Source organism: Acanthaster planci, linkage group LG16, assembly GCF_054643075.1.
Source record: "Acanthaster planci isolate LZ-2023a linkage group LG16, COTS_SCS, whole genome shotgun sequence".
In the NCBI taxonomy this organism is placed as follows: domain Eukaryota; kingdom Metazoa; phylum Echinodermata; class Asteroidea; order Valvatida; family Acanthasteridae; genus Acanthaster; species Acanthaster planci.
The window spans coordinates 6,864,304-6,888,363 of record NC_141792.1 but is presented as its reverse complement, the minus strand read 5'-3'; the positions used below and the strand labels follow the sequence as shown (position 1 = coordinate 6,888,363).

Sequence of the window (24,060 nt, the reverse complement as noted above, 5' to 3'; positions counted from 1 at the left end):
CAGCCATGACCTTCTTCTGCAAGTCAAAAGCCCACTTGAAAATTTCGCTCTACATGACAACTTTGCTGTTATGCCATGAATAAATCCGAATTACTTCGTAATCACTGCTTACGCAGCCCAATCAGTTGCCATAGCAACTGGAGTATTAGAAGGCCATCTTGGCATAATCTCACTTGCACGCAGAACTAATCAATATTGTTTGTGGCTGAAAAAAAAACAAGCTACTGCATACACGTACGTCCCTGTCGGTTTTTTGTGTTAGTTATTATTTGTTCCCCCTGGAATGACAGACATGTAGATGTAATGCACATGTACAACACCAGCTACTGGCACAGAAAATTGAATTTAAAGCACTAAACAGCCATAGGATTATAATTTACTGGGAGAAATGGCTTTAATAATTAACAGTGACCCGCTAATACATGTACAGTGTATGTATGGGAGTAGGCAGTGGCTTGGTAGTGACGGCGGTGAGCTTGCTTTGTACATGATGTACATGTGTGGAACATTTTTACTTATACACATGTACATACCGTAGGATACGTAAATCTTCCAAAAATTAGCTCATGACCTGCTACATTGTACAAGGAGGGATATTTACAATGCATCATACAGCATTTGGGTTGGCATGCCTTTGCTTAGATAAGGAAAAATGGTGTTTACAGCAATGCCTTGCAAAATTACCAAGGTACAGAAGTTATCTGTAGTTAGCAAACATTTTTTGTTGGAACTTTTTGCGTGGCTTGGTCCTTGATACGTTGTTCACTCTTAGTTTTTATACATGTAATCAGTGTTAAAAGAATTTTATTTCTGCTGTTAAATCACATCAGGATACATGTACCGTAGTTATTAACGAGTCTTATTAATTCTGTTTAATTAAACAGTTACACTGTGTCACTGTTTTCATGGAGAGACAAAGTGGCCCCACATCATGATTTTTTTCATTTTTTATTTTTTTCGCAAAGTCTACTTGGCTATGTGATGCCTACAACCTGGTGTAATAATTTTTACCAAATCTACTGAAATGAACTATGGTACATCACGATGATCACTGCAGGGCAAAATTGAATTAAACGACATTTTTCGTTTCCACGAAGAGACAAAGTTGTCTTCCAAATGTGAAGTGTAAGTAACCAAGGGCAAAACCATGGGTAAAACCCATTTTACCATTTTCACGAAGAGATAAAGTTGACCCTGGAAACGTAACAGTTTTGCACCTGGCATGTGGTATGGCAAATAGGTGCAATGTATGTTCCGTTTCCATGAAGAGACACTAGTCATACAAATTTTAGCATTTTTTACAAACAGACAAAACTGTTTGTTTACAAAAAAAACAATTTTACTTGGCTTCTATAAATATTATTTTGTATTTTTGTGTCATTTAAGATCCCCTCTTCCACCATGGAGTAGCATTGGTTAAGTAAAAAGAATGCTAAATACTGGGGAAATAAGCGTTGGAAAAAGAGACCAACTTCAAATGCGATTTTCTTGAAACTGGTTTTTGCTCTATGGTGAGACTTTGGTCTCTGTGAAAACAGTGACAAAGCTGGGCCTTACTCATTTTTTCTTGCACAATACACACCTTAGTGAGCGCTGCATATCACGCTCCTTGCTGAAGGCCTCAACCACTTTGCCCTGGTGAATTCTTGACAGTTTCTCGTCTTTCGGGAATTTGTGAAGAGTTACATGTATTTCTTCACTGGTGGTATTGCTGCAACTAGCAACAACATGTCGTGCCGGCATATTGGCAAAAAGAATAACTGGGATTATATTTTGGATGGCGATGATAACCCAGAACAACATGCATACATGCCTGTAAAAGGTCAAAGTACACGACGTGGCACAGCGCTGTGTTCTGCCAATGACGTCATGAGGTCATGTGGTACGCTGTCGCGATTTTTGGATTGAAAAATGGGGGGCCAGTTTTCTGTCGAGAATCTTGCTTTTTCTCAAAATACAAACTGACACATGCAAGGTCATACCTTTTCTGAACGATAAGAGATCGGATTCCTTTTTATTTCTGATAACCTTTAACTCTCTGCCTTGCAATAGCCTCCAAAACTCCCTGTGACTTATGTTTTGTTAAAGAGAAACTTACATATGTAGTTAATGGCCAACTCTGTCCATTTAAAGCTTGAGGTCTGAAATTTGGGTATTTGTGCTGGTAAATACATGTACATGCGTGAGAGTTACCACAAATGCAGTTTTTTGACCTTCAGCAGAATACACTGTGCTTAGCAAATTCATACATCGGGATGGGCTTTGGCATAGCCTCATCGACATAGAATTCACACGTGTGGTTACATGTATGTGTACTTGTGTAAAGTGTCACAGATCCACCAGTGCTACTGCTCAAGGTGCTTCGTCACCCTTATCCCCTGTTCATTGGGCCCTTCCTGAAACCATCTCAGTTTCCTGCGGAGCATAAAGCTTGTCTGCCCTGTCAGATATGCAAACAGGTAATCAAGCACAATACTGTTTGTCATGTTACTGCCCTGACCTGTGCACTGTACTAGTACATGTGTGTATGTACATGTACAACATGATGTACATGTAATGCTGGGTGGAGAAAGGCAAGTACAGCACATGTAGAGGTGACATAACTTAACAGTACATGTACTAAAGGCCACACCATGTCATCACCTGCTGGAGTGGAACCAATGGACCTCATGACTGAGAATTGCAATTATACATGTAACTATGGTACATCATACTTTGCGATACTGCTCCCAGTCCTCGTGAGCTACACTGTACTGTACATGTACTGTACCTGTACATGCACAGGTTTGTGTATGCATGTGTTATGTGCTACTTATATAGCCAAGCACATTTGATTCAGATGCTTCCCAAGTGTTTTCCATGTTTTTCCTTCAGAACAGGTGCAGAACTTTTTTTGTTACCTGTACATGTATGTACATGTACATTACTTGTACATGTATGTACATGTACAATTGAAATCCACATGCATTGTGGATTACTCATTAATGTACTGTAGGTACATGTACATGCCCACTTTACATTTACTGGTAGTCCACCCTAAGGTCCTCTGGTCTGCGATCAAAATGCATACATGAGTATACATGTACATGTATACCCCTGTATATGTATGTATGTAGGTAATAATATTTCTGGCTAGGATGCAAGCAAGTGAACGCATATGTGCATTTTGCCTTACATGTACATGTACATGTGTGGTGAAATGCCTCGCCCAAGAGGCAAAGTTAACTCTGTTGTCCACTGAGAAATCTGAATCCTATTTGGAACCCTCAAACAACAATCAGTATGCATGTACCGATAGGTCACAGTAAATACTCTGATTTTTCTGTCATACGGTATGAGAAAATTGTATCTGTAGATGCTCAAATATCCATGCCTGATGTGAATCTTGCTTATTCTTAAACAAGGACCTGCATGTACATGTACATGTAAGAGAATTTAAAGAAAGTCATTACTATGAAATTTCCAACACTGGACAGTTGCTCAAGCCAAAAGGATACCCGGTAGGATGGAAGAGGGGGGGGAATGTTATTAGAGAGGCTGCTGATGAAGCCAACAATGCCACTGAGCTGCTGGACAGCCACCACTCTTGCTATTAAAAAGCAATCTGGTGGGGGGGGGGCTCTGGACCTGTCACCTGCTGTCCAAATTAGATTTCCAGTCAGCCAGCAGATGGGAAGGGCTCTTGTCAGAGGATTCCAAATCAAAATGTGTCACAGGAGTGTTGAGGATAGGGAAATTTCATTTTGTGCTGGTACATTTGTCAAAGCCTGCTCATGTGTTCAAATGTATGCATGCTGGCAGTACCTAGGTTGTAATGTCTTTGGATTGTCAAAGGTTGGCATTGATAATATAAACTGAAGCTGAAGAAATTGTAGGGAAGTACACTTATTGAAATTTAATTTAGTTTAGGGCATCCAGTCCCAAAAAAAAACCCTTGACTATTTTTATGTTTTTTCTTGACACGAAATGTAACGTAACACTTCCATGCAATTTTGTTTCTGATATTCTTTCCTCGTGTTCATTCTGTGCACTGTCAACATCATGTTGTCAATGTCAGAACATATCAGAACCAACCAGCCTGGCTTGGTTCAGATCAGTTCAAGTGATTTTCATTCAGTTTGGCTATTTGGCTGCAGCATTAAGCAGCATGAACTTGTCTAATGCAGCAATCTTGTAAACTGTCCTGACTCAAATTAATAGTACTCTCCTCAGTCCTTCAAAATCCACTCAAAGCTTTAGAGCATTTACATGTAGCGGTAGCAGGATGAGAACCATTTGAACCAAGTCACCATTATTGTACAAGTATGCATGATACACTTTCTAACATGGTGCTTGTTGCCCCTTGGAACTGAAATACATGTACATGAAGAAAGTAAGGCACACACGTTGACGTAGATGATTCCTAATGTTAAAAAGAGACTTAGGAAATACAAAATGTACATGTAAGTATTATGGAAGAAGCAATTTTTCACAGTTGTTCCACACATACATATCAGTTGTTCCACACATAAATGTACATATCAGTTGTTCCACACATACATATCAGTTGTTCCACACATACATATCAGTTGTTCCACACATACATATCAGTTGTTCCACACATACATATCAGTTGTTCCACTCATACATGTCAGTTGTTCCACACATACATGTCAGTTGTTCCACACATACATATCAGTTGTTCCACACATACATATCAGTTGTTCCACTCATACATGTCAGTTGTTCCACACATACATGTCAATTGTTTCTCACATACATATCAGTTGTTCCACTCATACATGTCAGTTGTTCCACACATACATGTACATAATTTTCACCTGATGGCCAGTACAAGTACGTATAGACTTTTAAAGTTCTATTTATTACATAGGTCATGTTGTTTTGTAAACTGATTCTATAACAGTATGGTAGGTGCTTATGTACTTGTCGTAGGAGTGCATGTGTGCATCAGTTGAGTACAGTGTGTATATTTTGATCATCACTGCCATTACAAACCAGTTACCGAACATGTACGGTACGTGTATGTACATGTGTACACATACATGTGCGTGGATGAAGTATGCCATTCAAACATTGGTTACATATTAAGTGATTAGTTCTGATTTTGAAAAAAACAAACAATAAAAACAAAAAACCATCACATTGTTGCAGCTGATTTACATGTACATACATGTACAAACAGTGAAGTACCGAGTACACGTACCTGTACATGTACTGTACATGCACATGTATCTTAGGTTGAAATGAAAAACATATATTGCATGGTAAAGTACCATGTTCAACATCATTAACAAAAACGTGAACATCTATGCAGAAATTAACTTGAATTGTACCATTTCTGGCGTCAAGGCAGAGAAAAGCAGAATTTTCCCTTTGCTGATGTTCAACCTGTACATGTAAGATAATATTCATAATATGCCTAGCATTATACATGTATATGTACAATGCACATACATTGTACATATGTACATGTGTACACTAGACACTGCATTAACGACTTTGATGGTAAAAAATAATACGTACAGTATGCAGCTTTTGTGAAACACAATTACTGGGGTCAGTTCTCAAGTGTAGCCTCCTCTCCCCTAAAGGGTTTTATCGTCTTTTACTCATTCAGTCCATTAATTTATACAACTGCACATCACCACTAATGACAATTTTACATCCCCTGTAAAAAAACAAAAGCCCTTGTGAAAAGATCCATTTCAGTGTTTCATTGGAGGTGGCACGGCACATGTATTGTAATTCCATTTATTGTTCAGTCGCTCGGGGTTTACCACTGCAGAAATTACACTTTCCAGATCACCTTCCCTTACAGGTAAAGTACATGTACGGCACATCAGACAGAATAGGAGAGTGTTTTTTGGCAAGGCCCCTGGAGATTTGCAGTTGGTAGGGACAGATCATTCACCTGGATCAGAGGTTTCCATTCTGCGGTACAGTGACGCAGCATCTCTGCCTGCTACTCACTCATTGTTAACTACCAGTAACTTCCATAAAAAGTTGATTTGTGTACCGGTACATGTACATGTACACAATTTACATACATGTACATACCGGTACATATGTACTGTAGCTTAACAGAAAAAAAAAATTGCCCGCTACATGTACATACATGTACATGTATACTGTACATATTGAAATGCCTCTTTGGGCACATTGCTTCATTGTTATTGCTTCTAAGCTCCATCTTATTTTGCCAAACAGCCTTTTCTGCTTTTAACCATGAAATGCACACATATATACGTGTACAGTACATGTACATGTTTTTCCCTGTGCCCTGGGTGCATTCAAGGCTGAGGCAGTGTGTGAGCCTGTTGCAGTTGCCATAGGTGACAACATGTAAATATTGAATGCTCATGAGTGCCATGGTCAGAACAATATTATGAGGTGACAAAATGAATGGCAAAGACAAGTGGAATAAAGCAATCAATCTTTCACCACATGACATTAAATGCTTCCTGTTGCACAACTGTGAAACTTTCATTACTTACATGTATTTTATACAGTGACGGAATAAGTGTGAAAGCACAGCGCAACAGTTGAATCAGAGCTGAAGATACATGTACATTGTACATGTACATGCACAGCATTAGTACTAATAGGCATTTATTGTGTTGTGCAGCGTAATTGCCTTGAAACTGGGACATCCAGTGTCTGAGTCTCAAAGACTTTACTTGGCCTACTTTCTTGACAATCCTCACTGGCATTAAAATAAATCACCGGGATCCGTATTTTCAGTCTCTATGTGGCAGTAGATTGGAGGGATCTGCTTTTCCTCCTTCAAGAAAAAAAATTCAAGGCAAAACAAACAAAACTGAGAACAAACCAAAAGTCTGAGAAATGGGTTTGGAATCTGGAACTTCGAATGCCTCAGGGGAGTGAGGAATGGAGTGGGTAGGGAATTAAGAAGCAGATGAAAGCTTCAAGATGTTAGGTGTGCCTACATGTACATGTACATACAGGTACCGGTACACTGTACCATGCTGAGGACCTTGTTATTGTGCATGTTCATGCAGCAAAAGCTAGAATGAACTTGCTTTTCATTTTGTTGTTGTTTTTAAGGAAGGTGCTTTGATTGGATGTTTGGAATATAGTGTTGCTTGTATAATTTGTAGTTTCACAATACGGGTGATTCACAATAGCGCACCTGCAAGAGTTTGCAACGCGTTGCCAATCACAATGCGCCAAATCTGTGGACCCTTTCCAAACGCGCATTGGGTCGACAGATTTCGTGCATTGTGATTGGCCAATGCATTACAAACTCTCGGAGGCATGCTATTGTGAAATGCCTGCATTGCCGGACCAGGGTCCAATTTCAGGGAGTTGTTTAACAGAGGAAAAGTCATGCGTACTGTAGCGGAAAATTTCACTCACCTTAAGTGCTATTTCATGGCAGTGCTTGATGTAGTTGTGCTTAATGTTGCTAACGTATAGAGATTTCCATTGTTTTGGCACTGCATGTACATGTATGTTAAGCAAATTGTTTCTTGTAAGGAAAGGGTGCCTCATTTACTGTGCTTTTCTGCTTACAGTCTTCATGAAATACATGGAGTTTCTGTTAGCATAAAATCGTGTGCTTAGTAGTGCCATGAAATTGGGCCTGAGCGGTCACTAAACACTACACGTTCAGGGATTTTCCAACAGATAAAAATGGTGTCAAAAATTTTGCAGTAGTCAACCATGCGCGCACTCTGTATTTCATAGAGTGTAACGCACTGTCAAACTAGGTACCAATAAGTTACTGACAGACATGATATGGATAAATATAAGTATTGTGGGCATCCCCGATGTGAAAAGTAACCACTATATGCATTAGACCATGAAGTTAAATTAAAAGACCAAATGTCAACTGCAATATGCAAGTACCGGTACAGTATTGTTCACAAAGGCCATTTCTAATACATGTTGCATACATGCATGCTGGTGTGTGGCCTGCATCCATATGTGGCAGGTTTCAATTTAACTTACTTGATCCAGCATACTATAAACAATGACACCACACATTACACAGGCATGGCACTAATCACTTTTCTCCGTGGACAGTTTGGGATCCATATGTTTTCCACTTGACAAAAGAGACTTTGTTGCCAAGGCAATCTTCTCATTGGCATGACATATCTGCATGCCCACTTGACACTGAGACATATGGATCCTTCCACAATAATAAACTCACTTGTGGAATTGAGTTTCACTTCAGGTTTCGCCGTTATGGTGAGGATGTAAATAATACTTTGGTCACCCTGCAGTATTGATGTTATGACAACAGTGATGGATATGAAACAATTGGCAAGATAGCACAAGTTGTCAAGCATGTTGCGGTACATGTAGCAGTATTGTGGTTGAGATTTGGATAGATCTCAAAACCAAAGTACATGTACTTGTACTTCCTCAATTTCTGTAATTCTGGTAAAACATTAGGATGAGAAACCTGCAGACAGAAGTGGGGGAACACTGCTTTTGACAGAAAAATGAAGCTGGCTTTATACACGTACATGTAGTTTAACCAGAAATGTGTTGCCTAATAGGCATTTGCCTTGTTTAATTTTTTCTAGAGCTGTACTTTGGATGCTTTATTTCAGACAAATTTCCATGTACATTTACATGTACATGTACATGTATGCATGTACTGTACCTGTACATGTACGTACATATGCATTTATAATACTGCTAACCTATTCTCAGATCTGTCGGAAGCCTTGTGGCAGTGGGATGACTCATGATATTTCTAAGCACATTGGGAATCTTGTCAGGGTGAGAGAGAGTTCTGACATTGGTAATGGTTACTAAAACCTTAAAACAACAATCAAAATTCCCACTCATAATGTTTTGGTCCTGGTAATGCAGAAAGGTAACTTTATGGCAATGCAGAAAGGACTGAAGCTTCTGAAGACACAGGATCCATAGTGGAATCATTTGAAGCATTTGTTTGCTTTTTTTATGCAAGGAAGAATACTGTACACCAAATGAAAATAGGGACTATATTTATATGGTACCAAATTACCATACAAGGTGCTTATTATTATCCCAGATTCTCTGGCGGTACCGGTAAACATTCCTAAAACTATATCATCTCCTTGTAGAGTATATACAGCTTGATGCTGCCACTTCAGGTGCAAACGGCTAATCGAACACAACCACCCTCTTATGGGTACCCAATTATACCTCGGGGAGGGAAGCAAGTAGGAGTGACTTGCCCAAGATCACAACATACATGTACATATATAATCAGCAGTTGGCTTCAAACCCCCAACCCAGTGTTTGTGAGTCATAAACCCTAACCATTAGACCATAAGCCTGACAGAGACTGCTGATAGCTTGCTGCCTACATGTACATGTACATGTATGTAGGTAGCGATTTTCCTCCCTGCCGAAGATGATTTGTTTGATGGCAGGTGTATGGACAGGAAGAAGATTTCCATATTTGGGCCGCGTAGGGTAAAAATGATCTCTGATACATGTAACTGACCAAGTTTGATCTTTGGACTTCAACTGATGAGTTGTGAAATTATCTTACAGACTGTTGAAGCCTTTAAGCTACCGTTTGTTTATCTACAAATTAATAACAAAAATACAAAAAAAGTCCAAAAAAGATTGTAAAAATGAAAAGAGAATCAACTTGAACAGAGATACCGTGCATGATATTGGTCTGATGGGTACCCCCCGCACATGTCCAATCCCTATACGCACTCTAGACTATAGTTACCTGACACATCACCCCTAGAAGTTCCTGAGATTCCGATCAAGCAATGACCAACACAAAGGCAGGGGGGGAGGGTTCTCTCCACCTCATATCTTGCATCATTTGTGAACAGAATGACAAGGAAGAAAACCTGCATTAACTTGACCAACATGGTACATTATAAGCGTTTTTCCATGCCCCCCAAATTAAATGGATGTGAGTGTAATCTCCCTTTGTCTTCTTTTACTGTGATAAATAGTGCATCATGAAGCAAGCTCGTAAACTATGTAAGCTATCTCTGCTGATGATTTATCTTGTCACCAAAGTACATGTTAGTTGTGTTTGAATTCCATGGTGGACTGTCAAGATTGTAGGATCAACAAATGCACGCTATTTCATTCACATGCCTATATCCCTAATGTGTTTTAGCTGGCATTTTACAATGTTTAAAATATATTGAGGATGGGGCAGGGGAGAATAAGGGGTGAACTATGGGTTTACATGTACTGTACATGTAGGTTCCCCTTGATGTTGGCAGTGTTGCAATTGTAGGCTGTACAGTATTTACTTCATTCAGTATCTGGCCAGAAGCGATTTTGTGTGAAATGTGCGGTTAAAGATGAGTTAAAGCCTGAAGATTCAGGATCAATTTCAGGGAGTTGCTTTTGCCAAGCACTTTTCTTGAGTGAAATGAAGTCACCTGTCCAAGCACTGTTGGATACATGTAATGTGCATGTCCCGGTATGGTACTGTACACGTAGGCCTACAGTCGATGGCAATTTGGGATGTCCTGGTGCTTGTGTTCCTGAGCAAGATGCCTTGCTGTGATCACTCTCCACCCTTCACATTGAATCAAATCTACATGTACATACCCTTGTACATGTACATGTACTTTTATGCAGCATGTATGCCAGATTGTCTGAGCGTTTTGTCTTCTAAAGCCAAATCAATTAATACTGCATACACACATGTACATGTATGTTACATTTTCAACATCTGGCCCCAGTTGGAAAATAATGCCTGATCACGCATTTACGTTGCCATTTAGCGTGCGCACGTTTCTGTCCTGTTCTCGCGTGTCCTTCATGTGGGCAGACAGTGCTACACCGGCATACACACCACTCTGGGCCCTCATCGTCTACTACACAGTTTATCTCCCTCCCCCCCTCCTGAACAAGCCCTCATCAGTCATATCCACTGGATCACTGCACTCACGAGTTTCTCAAGTGTCCCCTCCTCCCTTCCCTTCCAAAGGGGCTGAATGAGCTGACAGGAAGTCGGAGTGGAGACAGACAATCATTCAATGTAATCTACCGGTAGCTGTCTGACTCTGAGGGAGCGTGGATTAAGGGGCTGACGTTTTTAAAGAAGCAATCATTACCGCTACCATTTGAATTAAGTCCTCATATACACTGTACATGTACTGTAGCTAAGGCTATGCACAGAGCTGTGCATGTATGTGAGGGGTGGTTTATGCATTCAAAAATGATAATGTCCCGCAGGAAGTGAATAAAAACGGCTGTGAACTTGAAAAAGTATAGGCTTGTTTTAGTAGTTAATGTGCTTGATCCATACAGGTGGATTGTAGGCAAGAATCTGACACAGTGCAGCCCACCAGTACTCTGTCCTTCATCTCTGATATAGTTGCATTGAATTTAATTACTCATTCAATTTTGTGCATGTACTTGCACATTTCACACTTTACTAGTTTTATGTGATTCGTCTTTACAATGATGCATGGAGAGCTCTTGGCTACATGTATCTGTCATGCTAGCCTGCATGTTAGCCTACTTTGCCAACTGGACGCAGACTGCAAAAAAAAAAAACCTTAGACATGATCCAATGTTCTCCACTATTTGAGTCTCTGCTTGCATCAGTTGTGATAAAGCATTTCCATGTGGTTAGGCATTGTCACAGACTTTTTATCTGAATGACTTTACGTTAATGTGAAAATGAGTCTTGACAACAAATGTACGGTATGCCATGCATAGTTACATGTACATGTACCACTGTATTTGCAAGTTCAGTACAAGTACATGGTTATCTGGTAATGGAAACCACATCAGGATTCATTAAAAAGAACCCACAGTACCATACAAGTATGTTGTAAGCAAAAAACCAAGTGGACAAATGTTCAATTTTAGAGCTGGGAGGGAAATCCCAGATAACATTCCGGACTTAAGCCTACACGTAGGCAAGGACTGATTCAAACTTGTACTGGTATCATAAAATACATGTAGATGTGCCAATGCACAGATTGGATGTTCTTACTTGACAAGATAATCAGTTTAGAATATGGAAATAAAATGTCGTTAAGAATGATTTCTTACCCGTACGCCATGTGAATTGTATTTTTTGTAAATGTACATGCACCTGTAACCACCTTCACATTTTTTCTCCAGTTATATGTACATGTGTGAGTTAGTACACTGTAGCATCTCAAACCAAACTGAATCCAACAGTCCTGTTACATGTACAGTAGGTGTATTGTGAAGTGTACGGTACGGGTTGAACAAGTACATACATGTACATGTACATGTAGCTATGGTCACGCCAATCTTTTTCACTACACAGAGTTTAAAGCGTCCTTGTGATGAATTTCTCCCAGTCACTCTGGCGATGTGTGATTGTTCTCAAAAGTACAGAAAATACATGTACAAGTACATGTATGTACATGTACATGTATGCATGGTACATGTTTAGGAGCCATGTTGTTTGAAGTGCATGCATCCTGTTTTCAAGCGAGCAAACCAGTTCATTGATAAATCATATTACAAGTTTACGGGACAGTTTGCTCAAAGAGGAATTCTTAATGAGAGATTAATCGAAGCTGCTAACTGCATCATGGGTAAAATACATGATGTACTATAGATGTTCATTAGTATTTTCTGCTTGATGTACAGTACTGTACATGTACATTTACATTGCTGTTTTGTGGGCCCTGCCCTCTAAACCTCAGTAGAAAATGTTTACATCACACTTGAAATTTAATGTACTCCATTTGTGAAAATTGCATTGACATGAATATTTTAAGACAGTCCATAAGATACAATAGATAAGACAATGTACCATACAGTGCTCTGTACGAGTAACAATGGAAGGAACCTAGCCTGAAGTAGTAATTTGTAGCGCTAGATCCTTCAGGCTTAGACTATTACTTAGTATTTTGTAGTACTGTGTAGTGTAAGCCAAAAAATATTCTTGCTGGTTAGGGTTAAAGCTTGCATTGTACATCGATATATGGATTTTACTCGCTTTTTTTGCGGTCGATTTTTTTTTTACACTAATGACAGAATCGAACGACATTCGCGACTGCCGACTTCAGGACCCAATTAATTGTGAGAGGTACTTTTTAATATCGTGATTATGGTTTTAATATGTGTAAATATTATCACCTTTCACCAGATATAAATCTGTGTAAAATAACCTCAGGGATTATCACTCCTCAGTAAATTCTATTGGCTCGGACTTTGACAGGGAATTCATGTCCCTCAAAATTGCTAACATTCGAGACTTTAATTAATGAACTCCAAGTAAGTTGAAAGGTTGACACGGTCATCATTGTTTCAGATATCAGCCATGACTTCCCTCATTACATCAGACATTGGGAATTAATTCACTGCTGTTCACTTCAGGAAAAATGAACCCCCAAAGTTGAACATTATCTAATGGTCCATATTTTGAGGAACCTGCCTTATGCATAGATGATCCTAGAAACATGACATCATGATGACGTCATTCAGTGATTTATTATTGATTTTTACATATTTGTTTTAGCCCATTCACTTTGTACACGTTTTTCGAGGCACTAATTTGGTACCTTAGTAATCATTGATCGTCGTCAAAGTTATGGCAAACACTAACTATAAAAACGAAGATAATACTGAAATATTTACGTTATGATGACATCATCAAATGATTTATTATTAAAGTTTGAATATTTAAATATTCCGTTGAATTTATAAAAATCCATATAAAATCAACCGTGGCCTCCCGCAGCATTCTGTTTGTAGCAAGTGGCAGGATAAAATGTGGTCTTGAATTCATCTTGTGTTGGTCAAATCACACGACCCACCCTTCCGGTGGAAGTGGTCTTATGTTTAAAAGTGGCAAAAGGTATCGAGTTGTTTTCAACAGTGTTACTCTGTTGGGGTATAGTATTCTTCAAATCATATACTGATGATGTCACCTAATTGTCTAGCGCCCTCTAGTGACAGGTTAAAAGTTCTGAAAAATGAATTTGGAATAGATGTCTGTGGCGAAGTTTGTCCGAATCGCCTGAAAATTGATGTAGATGACCATCTTTACCCAGTCAACACGTGTGAAGTTTGGAGCTGATGACGTCATCAGACCGGAAGTTATAATAAAAATGTCTTTTATTCTTCAAAATTTGGTAAAAAATCTACCATAAGAGATATAAGCATGAATTGTGCATGAGACGACAGCTAAAACTTTGGAGTCAGCTGCATGAAGTGCATAACTGGTGTAATTTTTCACACGCATGAAGCCCCATCGACAAAAACCCCCTTACAATATAAGTTGCCAGCTCGAAAATCCCAATCGCATACTCATACTGTGCATTGGCTACTCTGTGCGTGGACGCCCAATAGCTACCTGTAACATAGATGCTGCACAGTGTGTAGGGCATATACTCAGGACCTGGCAAATTGCCGAGCACGTGGTGAGGAGAGCAGATCGCATTGTATGGAACACCGAAAGGGACAAATGTTTAAAATGTCTGCTCTGTGCCTTTTCCGCAATAACTATAATGTTTTATATTGTACGTGCACATGTAAATTGTATTGTACATGTCTGATTGGCTTGAAACCTTGCAGGTAGTTAGGAAGGGAAGGTTTACAAACGGAAATTAACCTCACGTTATGACAATGCCATAAGCAGACGAGTTACCTGACATTTAAGGTAATCATTTAAATTACTATATCTCCTGAAGTGTATATCCAATTGTGTTCAAATCTTGCTGATATCTTGAAAAGGGAGTGCTTTTAATATTGACCTCATGTGATGATGATATCGTGAGGAGAGAAGTCACATGACATCAAAGGTACACTGTTTAAGATCCTACTGTATGTTTCCTAAACTACAGGTTCAATCTGGTTGAAACTTTGCAGAAAACTTGAAAGAGGTGTTATACAAAAAAAGGACTTGATGTGATGATGACTTAGTTGTTCAAATGTACAAAAGCATACAAAAAAGCCCTCTGTTCTGTTGTCAAACAGACAGATGATCTCTCATTTGGACTATTTTCATACAATGCAACGCATCGGTCATGGAGTACTGTACATGACCGTTCATGCGTGGATCGTTAGCGAACAGTAATAATCCCAGCCCAGTGTACCATGTACATGTACATGCATGTGTCAGACATCAATGTCCAAAAATCAATGACATGCCAAACCTAATTAATTTAAACCTACAGTGTAATTACCAGCGGAGTGGTGGTGAATTCATGGGCATGCAGTCAAAAACTGTTATGTGCATTATTTATCTGTTTGTCAGTGTACGGAAAGGTTTTTCCCCCCACAGTTACTGGTAGTAGTAGGTCCCAAGTTTCTAGACACAAGAAATTGTCTCCTCAACATGGGGTAGGCCGAGGCATAGTTTCAAGCAGTTTTGCCATGTTGAAAGTACAGTCATTTGCAAAAGTTTAGGACCACCCATAGAAAATGCATTAACCTGAAGAAAAAACCAAACTGAAACCAATCAGTCATGGCAACTTAGGTTTATTTTCAATGTGTAACCTTGGTACCTTGGTTGAACATTTTTGACCACATTTCCATGATTTGACATGTTGGCAGTCTAATATTCTGTGTTCCTTCCTTTATTTCTGATCGCTCAGACTGGCTTTTTTTTTACCGCTGTTGCCTTGCAGACAAAATGTCATACAAGACCTGCCTTTGCAAAAAAATCATTCAAATGGGTACATGTACAATGTACATGTATATACTGGTACATGTACATGTACATATACATATAGCACTACACTGATGTTATGTACCACTGTAAAATCATGTTAAGTAATCATTCAGTGAGACAGTGTAATGCAGGCCAAGTGACAGAAATACCAATAAAATTGAAGGTGGTCTTAAAGTTTTGCTAATGACTGTATTACTACACCCTACACATGTACATGTGTAAGAGTGCATTTTGTACATGTACATGCAGATATAAAACTTGTGCAGGTGCTGCTGTAAGTCATGTTTAAACATCACTACTCAATACCGGTACTAATGGACCCCTGCAGAGAACTGGCTTTATGCTTTGGTTGACACATTGATATTGATGAATGTCTGAAAACCTGCCATCATTGCCAGTTACCATAGCAACCGCATTAATGTGTGGGTTGTCTACATGAATGCGATGCCTCAGGTGCAGCCATCTAGTGATCAGGTGCAATGAAAAATCCTTATACATTTATCAAATTGTAAATTCTTTGTTTCATTTGTTGGTGCAAATTGTTGTGGGTGTTTTCCTTGACCAGGCTAAAATGTTTCAGAAACTGGATGAATCTTCGAGATGCTGAATCAGGGAAAATCCTATGGCAAGGCAATGAGGATCTGTGAGTATGCATTCTGCTACACTCAATCCCATCCATCCTTCAAGTTTGTTTTTCTTTCTCAGATAAAACATCTGGTGTTTGAAGCAAATATTGGGTGGTTATTCAAGAGACACATGTACTTCAAGTACAAAGTGTTAGACATTGGGAGATTTGTTTGAATGGGAATTCTGTTACTCTTTTTCCTTCTGTTTCCAAAACTGTTTACAGGTTTGTTACCTTTGTTGTTGACTTAAAGCACATACATACCGGTACATGAAGTGACATTTATTATGGAAAAATGAAACAGTCCTATTGGTACATGTACCAACTCTCAAATAGAAAAACAAATGACAGCTGGCTCTCCTAATGCATTGTGCACATTGCATGTCCAGCTTTTAGGCATTTATGATTTTTTTCCCCATTGGGTAGAGAGAGCATGTAAAGAGCGTGCACTCAAATCATAAAGCTATCATGTAATTCAAAGGTTTCAGGTGGTTTTGAGCTTTTGAAATGGCAACTTCATGGAATTTGGGACTTGCACATGAAAAACACTTTTGCAGAGCATGGCCTGTCAAGCATGTGGTGTTCTCATTTAATAAGAGAGCTTACCTATGAGTTGATGTGCAATGGTACATGTATATTGAACAAATTCTAGAGGTTAATGATGGACAAATTTCTGTAATGGCAGGAGGGGATACTATTTATTAGAGTTTGACCTTCACATTGAAATGTTCAGAGTGAGTCAGTTAAGGTTTCGTCCTTTTTCATGTGTTCAGTGGTGGCTGTCAAGGCAAGCTGATGACTTTATAATGTTCACACAGCAAGTCATCCTCAGTATGAATTGTCTGTTTAATAATGGTAGGCATGCATTATACCGGCACCTACAGAAGTTGTGCATGTTTGGTCTGCAGTTAAACACTTCTTTTAACTAAATACACCACAATCAAAGCTGGCTAAAACTGTTGTCACATTGGGACTTAGTGGTTTTTTATTTGAAGGTTCTTTGTAGGGGTGTCAGCACCGGTACCTGAACTTGGTTTATGCAAAATTCTATCCATATTCTGTGAAATTCATTGCTACAAGTGTGAGTGCTTTGGTTAATCCTTGTGAGCAGTGCTAAAATGTAATGCTAGAATGAATGCACGGAATTCAGTCCCTGTTTTCAGACAAACAAGCTGAACTGAAGTAGTTTTTGCATACTCAGAAGAAATTTGTGATGCAGGGATGTATTCAAGCTGGGATGGGATTTATGTAAGATTCGTTAGACAGTGTACCGTACCGGGAACAATACTGGTACTTGGATAAGTTACATGTATATGCACATACTGGTACGAAGTTTTCAGACTCTACCCAAGAGTTGTATGTACATACTTGTATAGAACAAGTAATGAATGTTTAATGTTCATGCCATGGAAATACATGTAATAATTTCATTGACACTTCTCACCATTGTACATGTAAATATTCATTATTTACTGTGGTACAACACCCTTAATAAATTCTTGTCATCGATGATGTGTTATTAAATTATTTATTCTTACAACCAGGTACCAGTTGATAGAACTTTCTTCTACTTGATATGCAGGATCATGCGTGTAAACGCAAACACTGTTCCATAAGAAGATGAAGATGTCTGAACTCACAAGTGATGTGTAAACAGTTTATGGTTTGATTTGAATACAAAGAAACAAATTGAATATGTCTTTAAACAAATACAGCAAATTGAAAGACACTCGGGAGCGCCTGTTGATGTACATGTTTTGACTAGACTTAGACAACTTCTCATCCAATTTATGGGCAGGCCTGAGAAAGAAAACGGTGAATCGTACACAGAGGATTTTAATATTGAAGGGTCATGTGAAACAAATGAGGAATGAAGTCTGCATTCATGCAGTGGAATTCACTGACAGATGGATTGCTTCATTTCACTTGGCTTCATCTCGTGGAATAGAAAATTCTACTTGTCACCTCAGGAAATTTTTATTACCATTGTACCAAAACAGTGCAGTATTTGTGTACTTGGTGCATGCAGTGCAGAATCAGAACAATGTTTTTTTTTAAATGTCATGAACTTGCATACAGTTCTGTCATCTGACCTCTTTGTGCAATTCAAACAAAACTTAATCATTTTTTTACATATAAACATATTCATTTCATCCTGTGCTGTATACATGTTCATGTACACACATGTATAAGAAAAAAGATATTACTGTATGATGCAGTTGTTGCTCATGTCTTATGTACGTGTACTGCACGCCTCAACAGCAAATTGCCAACGAGTATAATTGGACTTTGACATGCTATATATAATACATTTACCAGTACACTGTACGTAGGTTTTGCCCAACTTTGTGCTGGCATTATGACAATGTCTACATTTGTATGGACATGACGGAATTGATGGTGTTACCATGGAGCTGTGGTGTGACTTTTGGCACACAATGGCCATCATAGGACATGTTTGCCTAGTCACGCTTGTGTGCACAGCCTTTTACATGAATTATGGACAAACTTAATGAAGTTAGTATCATCAGGCACACCCATGCTTGTTTCACATGCTCAGTGCAGACATTCCTTTGTTCTGTGATCCTTAAGAAAGCTCGGGGAAAGTGCTCCTTTTTTCTCATTATGTTAACTCCTTTGAGCTGGGTTTTTGATAATTTCCTGGGCTGTTCCCCTTCATTTTGTCACAGATGTACATGTATGCTCATGTGCATGTCACCCTGTTTTCAGAGAGGAGAAAAGTCGACTTATGAGTCTACACAACATCTTCTAATCCCACATTAAAACCCTCCTATGCAAAGATACATTCTTGACACAGTTGTTAAATCAGTCTAATTTCCCATATGGGCCTGTGTACTGGGGCAAATCAAGTGGAAGGAATTTTTGACTCGTTTTGACTGTTACAGCAGAGGAAGGGTTAAGTGGACTTCTATTTTCGCCATTCTTGTGCGTGTGTGTGAACTAATGTGAAGTTTCCAAAAACATGCATAGAGACTCATGGATACACCACGCTGTATGTACGTACATACCGGTGCATGTAGGGTAGGCTAAAGGTGCTTAGTAATCAAGGAGCAAATGGCAACATTTAGAACTCCATTTCCTATGCAACTGAATTGAATTGAATTTATCACAACAAAAAATAAGAGAGTTGTTCTCAGTGTTGTTTCCATGTACATGTTCATGTACTGAAGTGAATGCATGACACACACAATTACATGTATATGTACATGTACCGGTATGTGAGTGACAGGTGTATGTGAGTGACAGGCGCGAGAGACAGGGCAGGAACCAACACGCGCATTTACTCCATTCATTTCTGCTACATTTATGGTTCTACAGGTACATGATGTCACACTTTGGTACTCTGCAAGTGCCAAGATTTACAAAGTACATGTACATGTACATTGTACAATGTACATTTACATGTATGTATCATGTACACTGTACATGTCTGCATACACGCCTCATTCAAAGTTTCAGTTTTGTACATTTACATACATGTAACTAGCGAAGTGGAATTGGAGAGAAGAACTTGTTTCTTTTGGGGATTTTTTTTTCTTCCCATGTACATGTATTTTGTGATGACGTGAACGTACACTGTACATGTACAATCTTGAAAATCAGTAACAGTATACCTCCATAATGTACGTTACTTAATTGTGCAATGATGTACATGTACCTGTTACAAGTGCCAGGATGTAGTGATGTGTCAGTACTGTGCCCAAATATAGAAGGCTACATACATGTAAATGTGCACGCACTTGCAGAGTGTACACGTACATGTATGCTCATTTTTACTGAGTGAATATTTGTAGTTGACAATGTGGGTCAAGGTTGGCATCCAGAATGCATTAAAGGCAGACCCCTTTATTTTACATGCACTAATTCTGCTGTACATGACACGCAAAATATGTACGGACAACTGTACCAGTGGATTTTCATACGGACAGTTTGGGATAGTTTTGTGATGTTTCTGAAGCTTTGTGATATTTATTTAGTGGTTCATTGTTACTTTGCATCTCCAGATCTCAACCAGAGGTGGAGCATGAAGCCAGGGTTCCTAAGAAAATACTCAAATGCAAAGCTGTGTCCCGGGAAATCAACTTCTCATCTCAAGAGAAGATGGAAAAGTTCAGACTTGAGCAGCGGGTGCTCTTCAAAGGGAAATGCCTAGAGGGTAAGTAAGAAGGTAACCCAAAAAGCTGGCTCAGATTGTTGTTGCATTTTTGTGTTTTTTATTGGGGGGTGAGAATGGTAAATTTTCCTCCTTTCTGGTCTCAGTTGAGACAAGGCCGTAGGCCTCAAGTTCCTGTCAGCCATGCCTGTAAAAATGACTACATGTATGTGAAATATTCATCCGTTGAGATTTATTTCTGCAGGCCTTTCCTGATTTCCTTTGCAGATACCAGTAGTTGGATAATGCTGTCAGGAATTGGTGGACAAAAAAGTGATAGCTTGCTCTCAAGAGGGCTGCTGTGCAATGGACACATGACAAATACCTGAAGGATGCCCGAGGGGCATTATCCTTTTCGAATTTTTGATAACTGATTGGAATTAGAGACATGAGAAAAGATTAAGATGGTGTGGGGTTGCTGAGAATTTTCGTGTTTCATGTCAATTGCGTGATACTTGATGTCTTACTTAGGAGCTTGCAAGCTGTGTGAACATTGCACGTAGCACATGCATTTGTGCATTTTGTCAGAGATAAACCTGTATGACTTGTATGTGTAAGGAAATGTAGTGATCCTCATCAGGTATTAGAGATCAAGTTCATGTACATGTACATTTGCACAAGCAAGTTACACAACTTGTTTTTGCATACAGCTACTTGCTGTCTTAAATTATTATTCAGAAAGAGGAGAGTGAGGTGGCACTCCAAGACAAAATGCAGACACGTGGACCGACTTTTTTCTAAGTGGCATGTATTTAATATGCACTTTGCATGGTAATTAACTTAGCCAGAGTTTTCACAGGCAAATTTTAGCTACTTGAATAGATTGTACATGTAGATTGACTTGCTCCGTTGCCAACTCATCTCCGTGCCAACTTGCTTCATTTTGCTACTTCAAACAAAGCAATTCGTCTTGTGCCTGCTTTGGCAGAGTGATTAATGAAAGCCAGTAGGTCATCGACAAAAATGATAGTAAAAAAAAAAACACAAACATCATAAAGTGGCAAAGGAACTCAGGAATGTACTGGTACATGTACTGATACATACCAGGGTGAGGGGGTAGGTTGACGAGGAGGAAGGCTGATCAAACACCTGTGTATGGGTTGTTACATGATAACTTAGTAACTTCCATCATCATAACCTGACAGAGTGGCTTTGTTGTGCAGAAACAGTCTTGGCTTCTTCCTGTACAAAAGTGTTGAGTTTGTGCAAAGGAGCTTTCTATTGAAGTCTTGAAAACAATCTTCAGTTGTCAGTGCAGTACATGTACCAGTATATGCCATGTAGTAATTGGACCCAGGTCCTTCACATGTAAGTTATGAATTGGCACTTACATGTACATGTACATACAGTACATGTACTGTACACATGTAAGTCCTGACTTTATCTGCAGATGGATTTGAAACTTCAACTTCTTCTTGTCCCCACAGAGTGGTACTTTGACTTTGGCTTTGTTATACCCAACTCAACCAACACGTGGCAATCCTTGATTGAAGCTGCTCCAGAGAGCCAAATGATGCCTGCAAATGTACTCAGGTATGCTGAAAAGCATTGTGGCCTACATGAAAATCAGTCCACTTTCAGCCTCTCTCAAACCACCTTATAAAGATTTTTTCCTGACTGGATTTTCGAATTGCTCGTCTTGCCTGTGGTGGGCTTGGGCTTGGTACATGTACGTGTACCTTGGAAATATAACATTCATTCCCAGTAAAGTCTCAATACAAATATGTTTGGACGCAAACCTACATGTACCTGTTCAAGCATCCACACTCAACAGTGTAGTTTTGCCATATCTCTGCATGTATAGCCTGAATTTAATTATTTTTGAATACTGAAAATGAGTTTATCATGAAAAAAAAAATACTACCAGTAGTTTATGAATGAAGATCAATGTGAAGAGGGAAGCAGCTGCCCAACACAGTGAACAGCCTATAGTTACAGTTGGATATTTGGCGTAGGCTGAATGCGAAAGGCCTGATGTCTCCTGCAGGTGGCTTTTGCTTTAATTGATTAGATTTAGGGATTTCATGTGTGATATTTTGTGAAGCTTTTCAAGCATGGGAAGGGGAAAAAATGGGTCGTTGATGATCAGAATTGACAAGGTGTTTCATTACCCTGGATTGGTTCAGGGTTTTGTCTGGTTTTCTCAGGAATAGAAACCACAGGATTACGGCCATAATCATAGAGCTACAGTATATAAAACTACAGCGCTGACTGATGCACAAAGTGATGCCTGGTGGTTGCATCCATGTTTGTGATCAAACCTTTGAAAAAACCAAAATTTTGTATGGCTTTTGTATAGCTATTTGCATATCTGCATCTGTATTTTAAAATACAGATGTTCGGTGCAAACAACGCAAACCCAAGCGCATATGTGCTGCAGATAAATTTAGTTTGCCTTGACTTGTTTAAATCGTATTTCATCGGTACCCGATGTGCATTGCATTGAGATTACTCAATAGTTGGATATTTGTTCCATGTGATTTTGAAATATTCTACAAGCATACATTTGGATTCAAAATGTCTGCACCCATGATGGTGTCAACTTTTCTCTCTGCGGAGAATGAGAAGTTAGCACTCGAGTAATTTAACAAAATGTTACACGTATGGCCAAAATTGACCTGTTGTGGTAGAGTTGCACGAGCATCTTGTGAAATGTTGTGCAATTACATGATATACAGACTGGGACACACAGAATCTGAGACAAACAAAACTCAACATATAATATACATGTATGTGTACAAAATTTGGTGAGGTAGTCAGAGGGGCATGGCTAACTCATGAACAGCAAGAGGTCAGTTCTTGAAAGAGAAAGACTTTTGTCAGGAGTTTGGTGAGGTAGTCTTAGGGGCATGGCTAACTCATGAACAGCAAGAGGTCAGTTCTTGAAAGAGAAAGAGTTTTGTCAGGAGTTTGGTGAGGTAGTCTTAGGGGCATGGCTAACTCATTAACAGCCAGAGGTCAGTTCTTGAAAGAGAAAGACTTTTGTCAGGAGTCTACATACGATCTGTCTGGCAATCTCACATTAAGACCATTTTATGCTTTAAGAAGGAGTGAAAGCCAAGTAACTTTAGTTTTGTCAGTAAAGAAGTTTTGATGTTTTTTCACTAGCTTTCCAAGCGTGATATGGGTCATTCCATACATTCATGGTCCAAAAGCAAGTCATTACTGTGTCCCTGTCACACCCAACCTGTGTAAGTTAATGTGGAAATGTCATCCAAATTGACTTAGAGCCATTTTTATTTGTTTGGCAGGTACATGTAATTTTGCATAAGTAATTAAGTGGCTCACAGAAAAATGTATTCTAAGGCCCCCCCTCCAAAGTCTCCAGTTTCTGGTCAGGAGCTAGCTCCAAAAGTGGTGCGGCGACACTTTTGGTTTTTTACCCTCACTTTTTTTTTTTTGGAAATGAGGTACATGTACTGTACATGTATGTACCATATGATGAACGATGTCTATCGCGACTGCATGCACGGGTAATGCCGGCTGCTACCAACATTAAAATAGACTGACCCCCATACTTTTTGCTGTTTAAAAGCATTTTCTGTTTGTATATGTCCACAGGATATAAGACCACCTGACCTTGTTTGTGTGGTTCCCAGATGTACGATACAGAAATGACGTCATCTTAAAAAGAGTGCCCAA

At 39.1% G+C, this 24,060-nt stretch overlaps 1 protein-coding gene across 1 annotated transcript in view; it reads left to right on the top strand.

The window, feature by feature from the left end:
- The window catches only part of pde6d (phosphodiesterase 6D), a 35,466-nt gene that overhangs the window by 4,384 nt on the left and 7,022 nt on the right, over positions 1–24,060 (top strand). Inside the window, exons 2-4 of the mRNA XM_022254500.2 lie at positions 16,200–16,262; positions 20,270–20,421; positions 21,846–21,951. Of these exons, the coding sequence (XP_022110192.1) occupies positions 16,200–16,262; positions 20,270–20,421; positions 21,846–21,951 (321 nt within the window). The remainder of the gene's footprint in view (positions 1–16,199; positions 16,263–20,269; positions 20,422–21,845; positions 21,952–24,060) is intronic.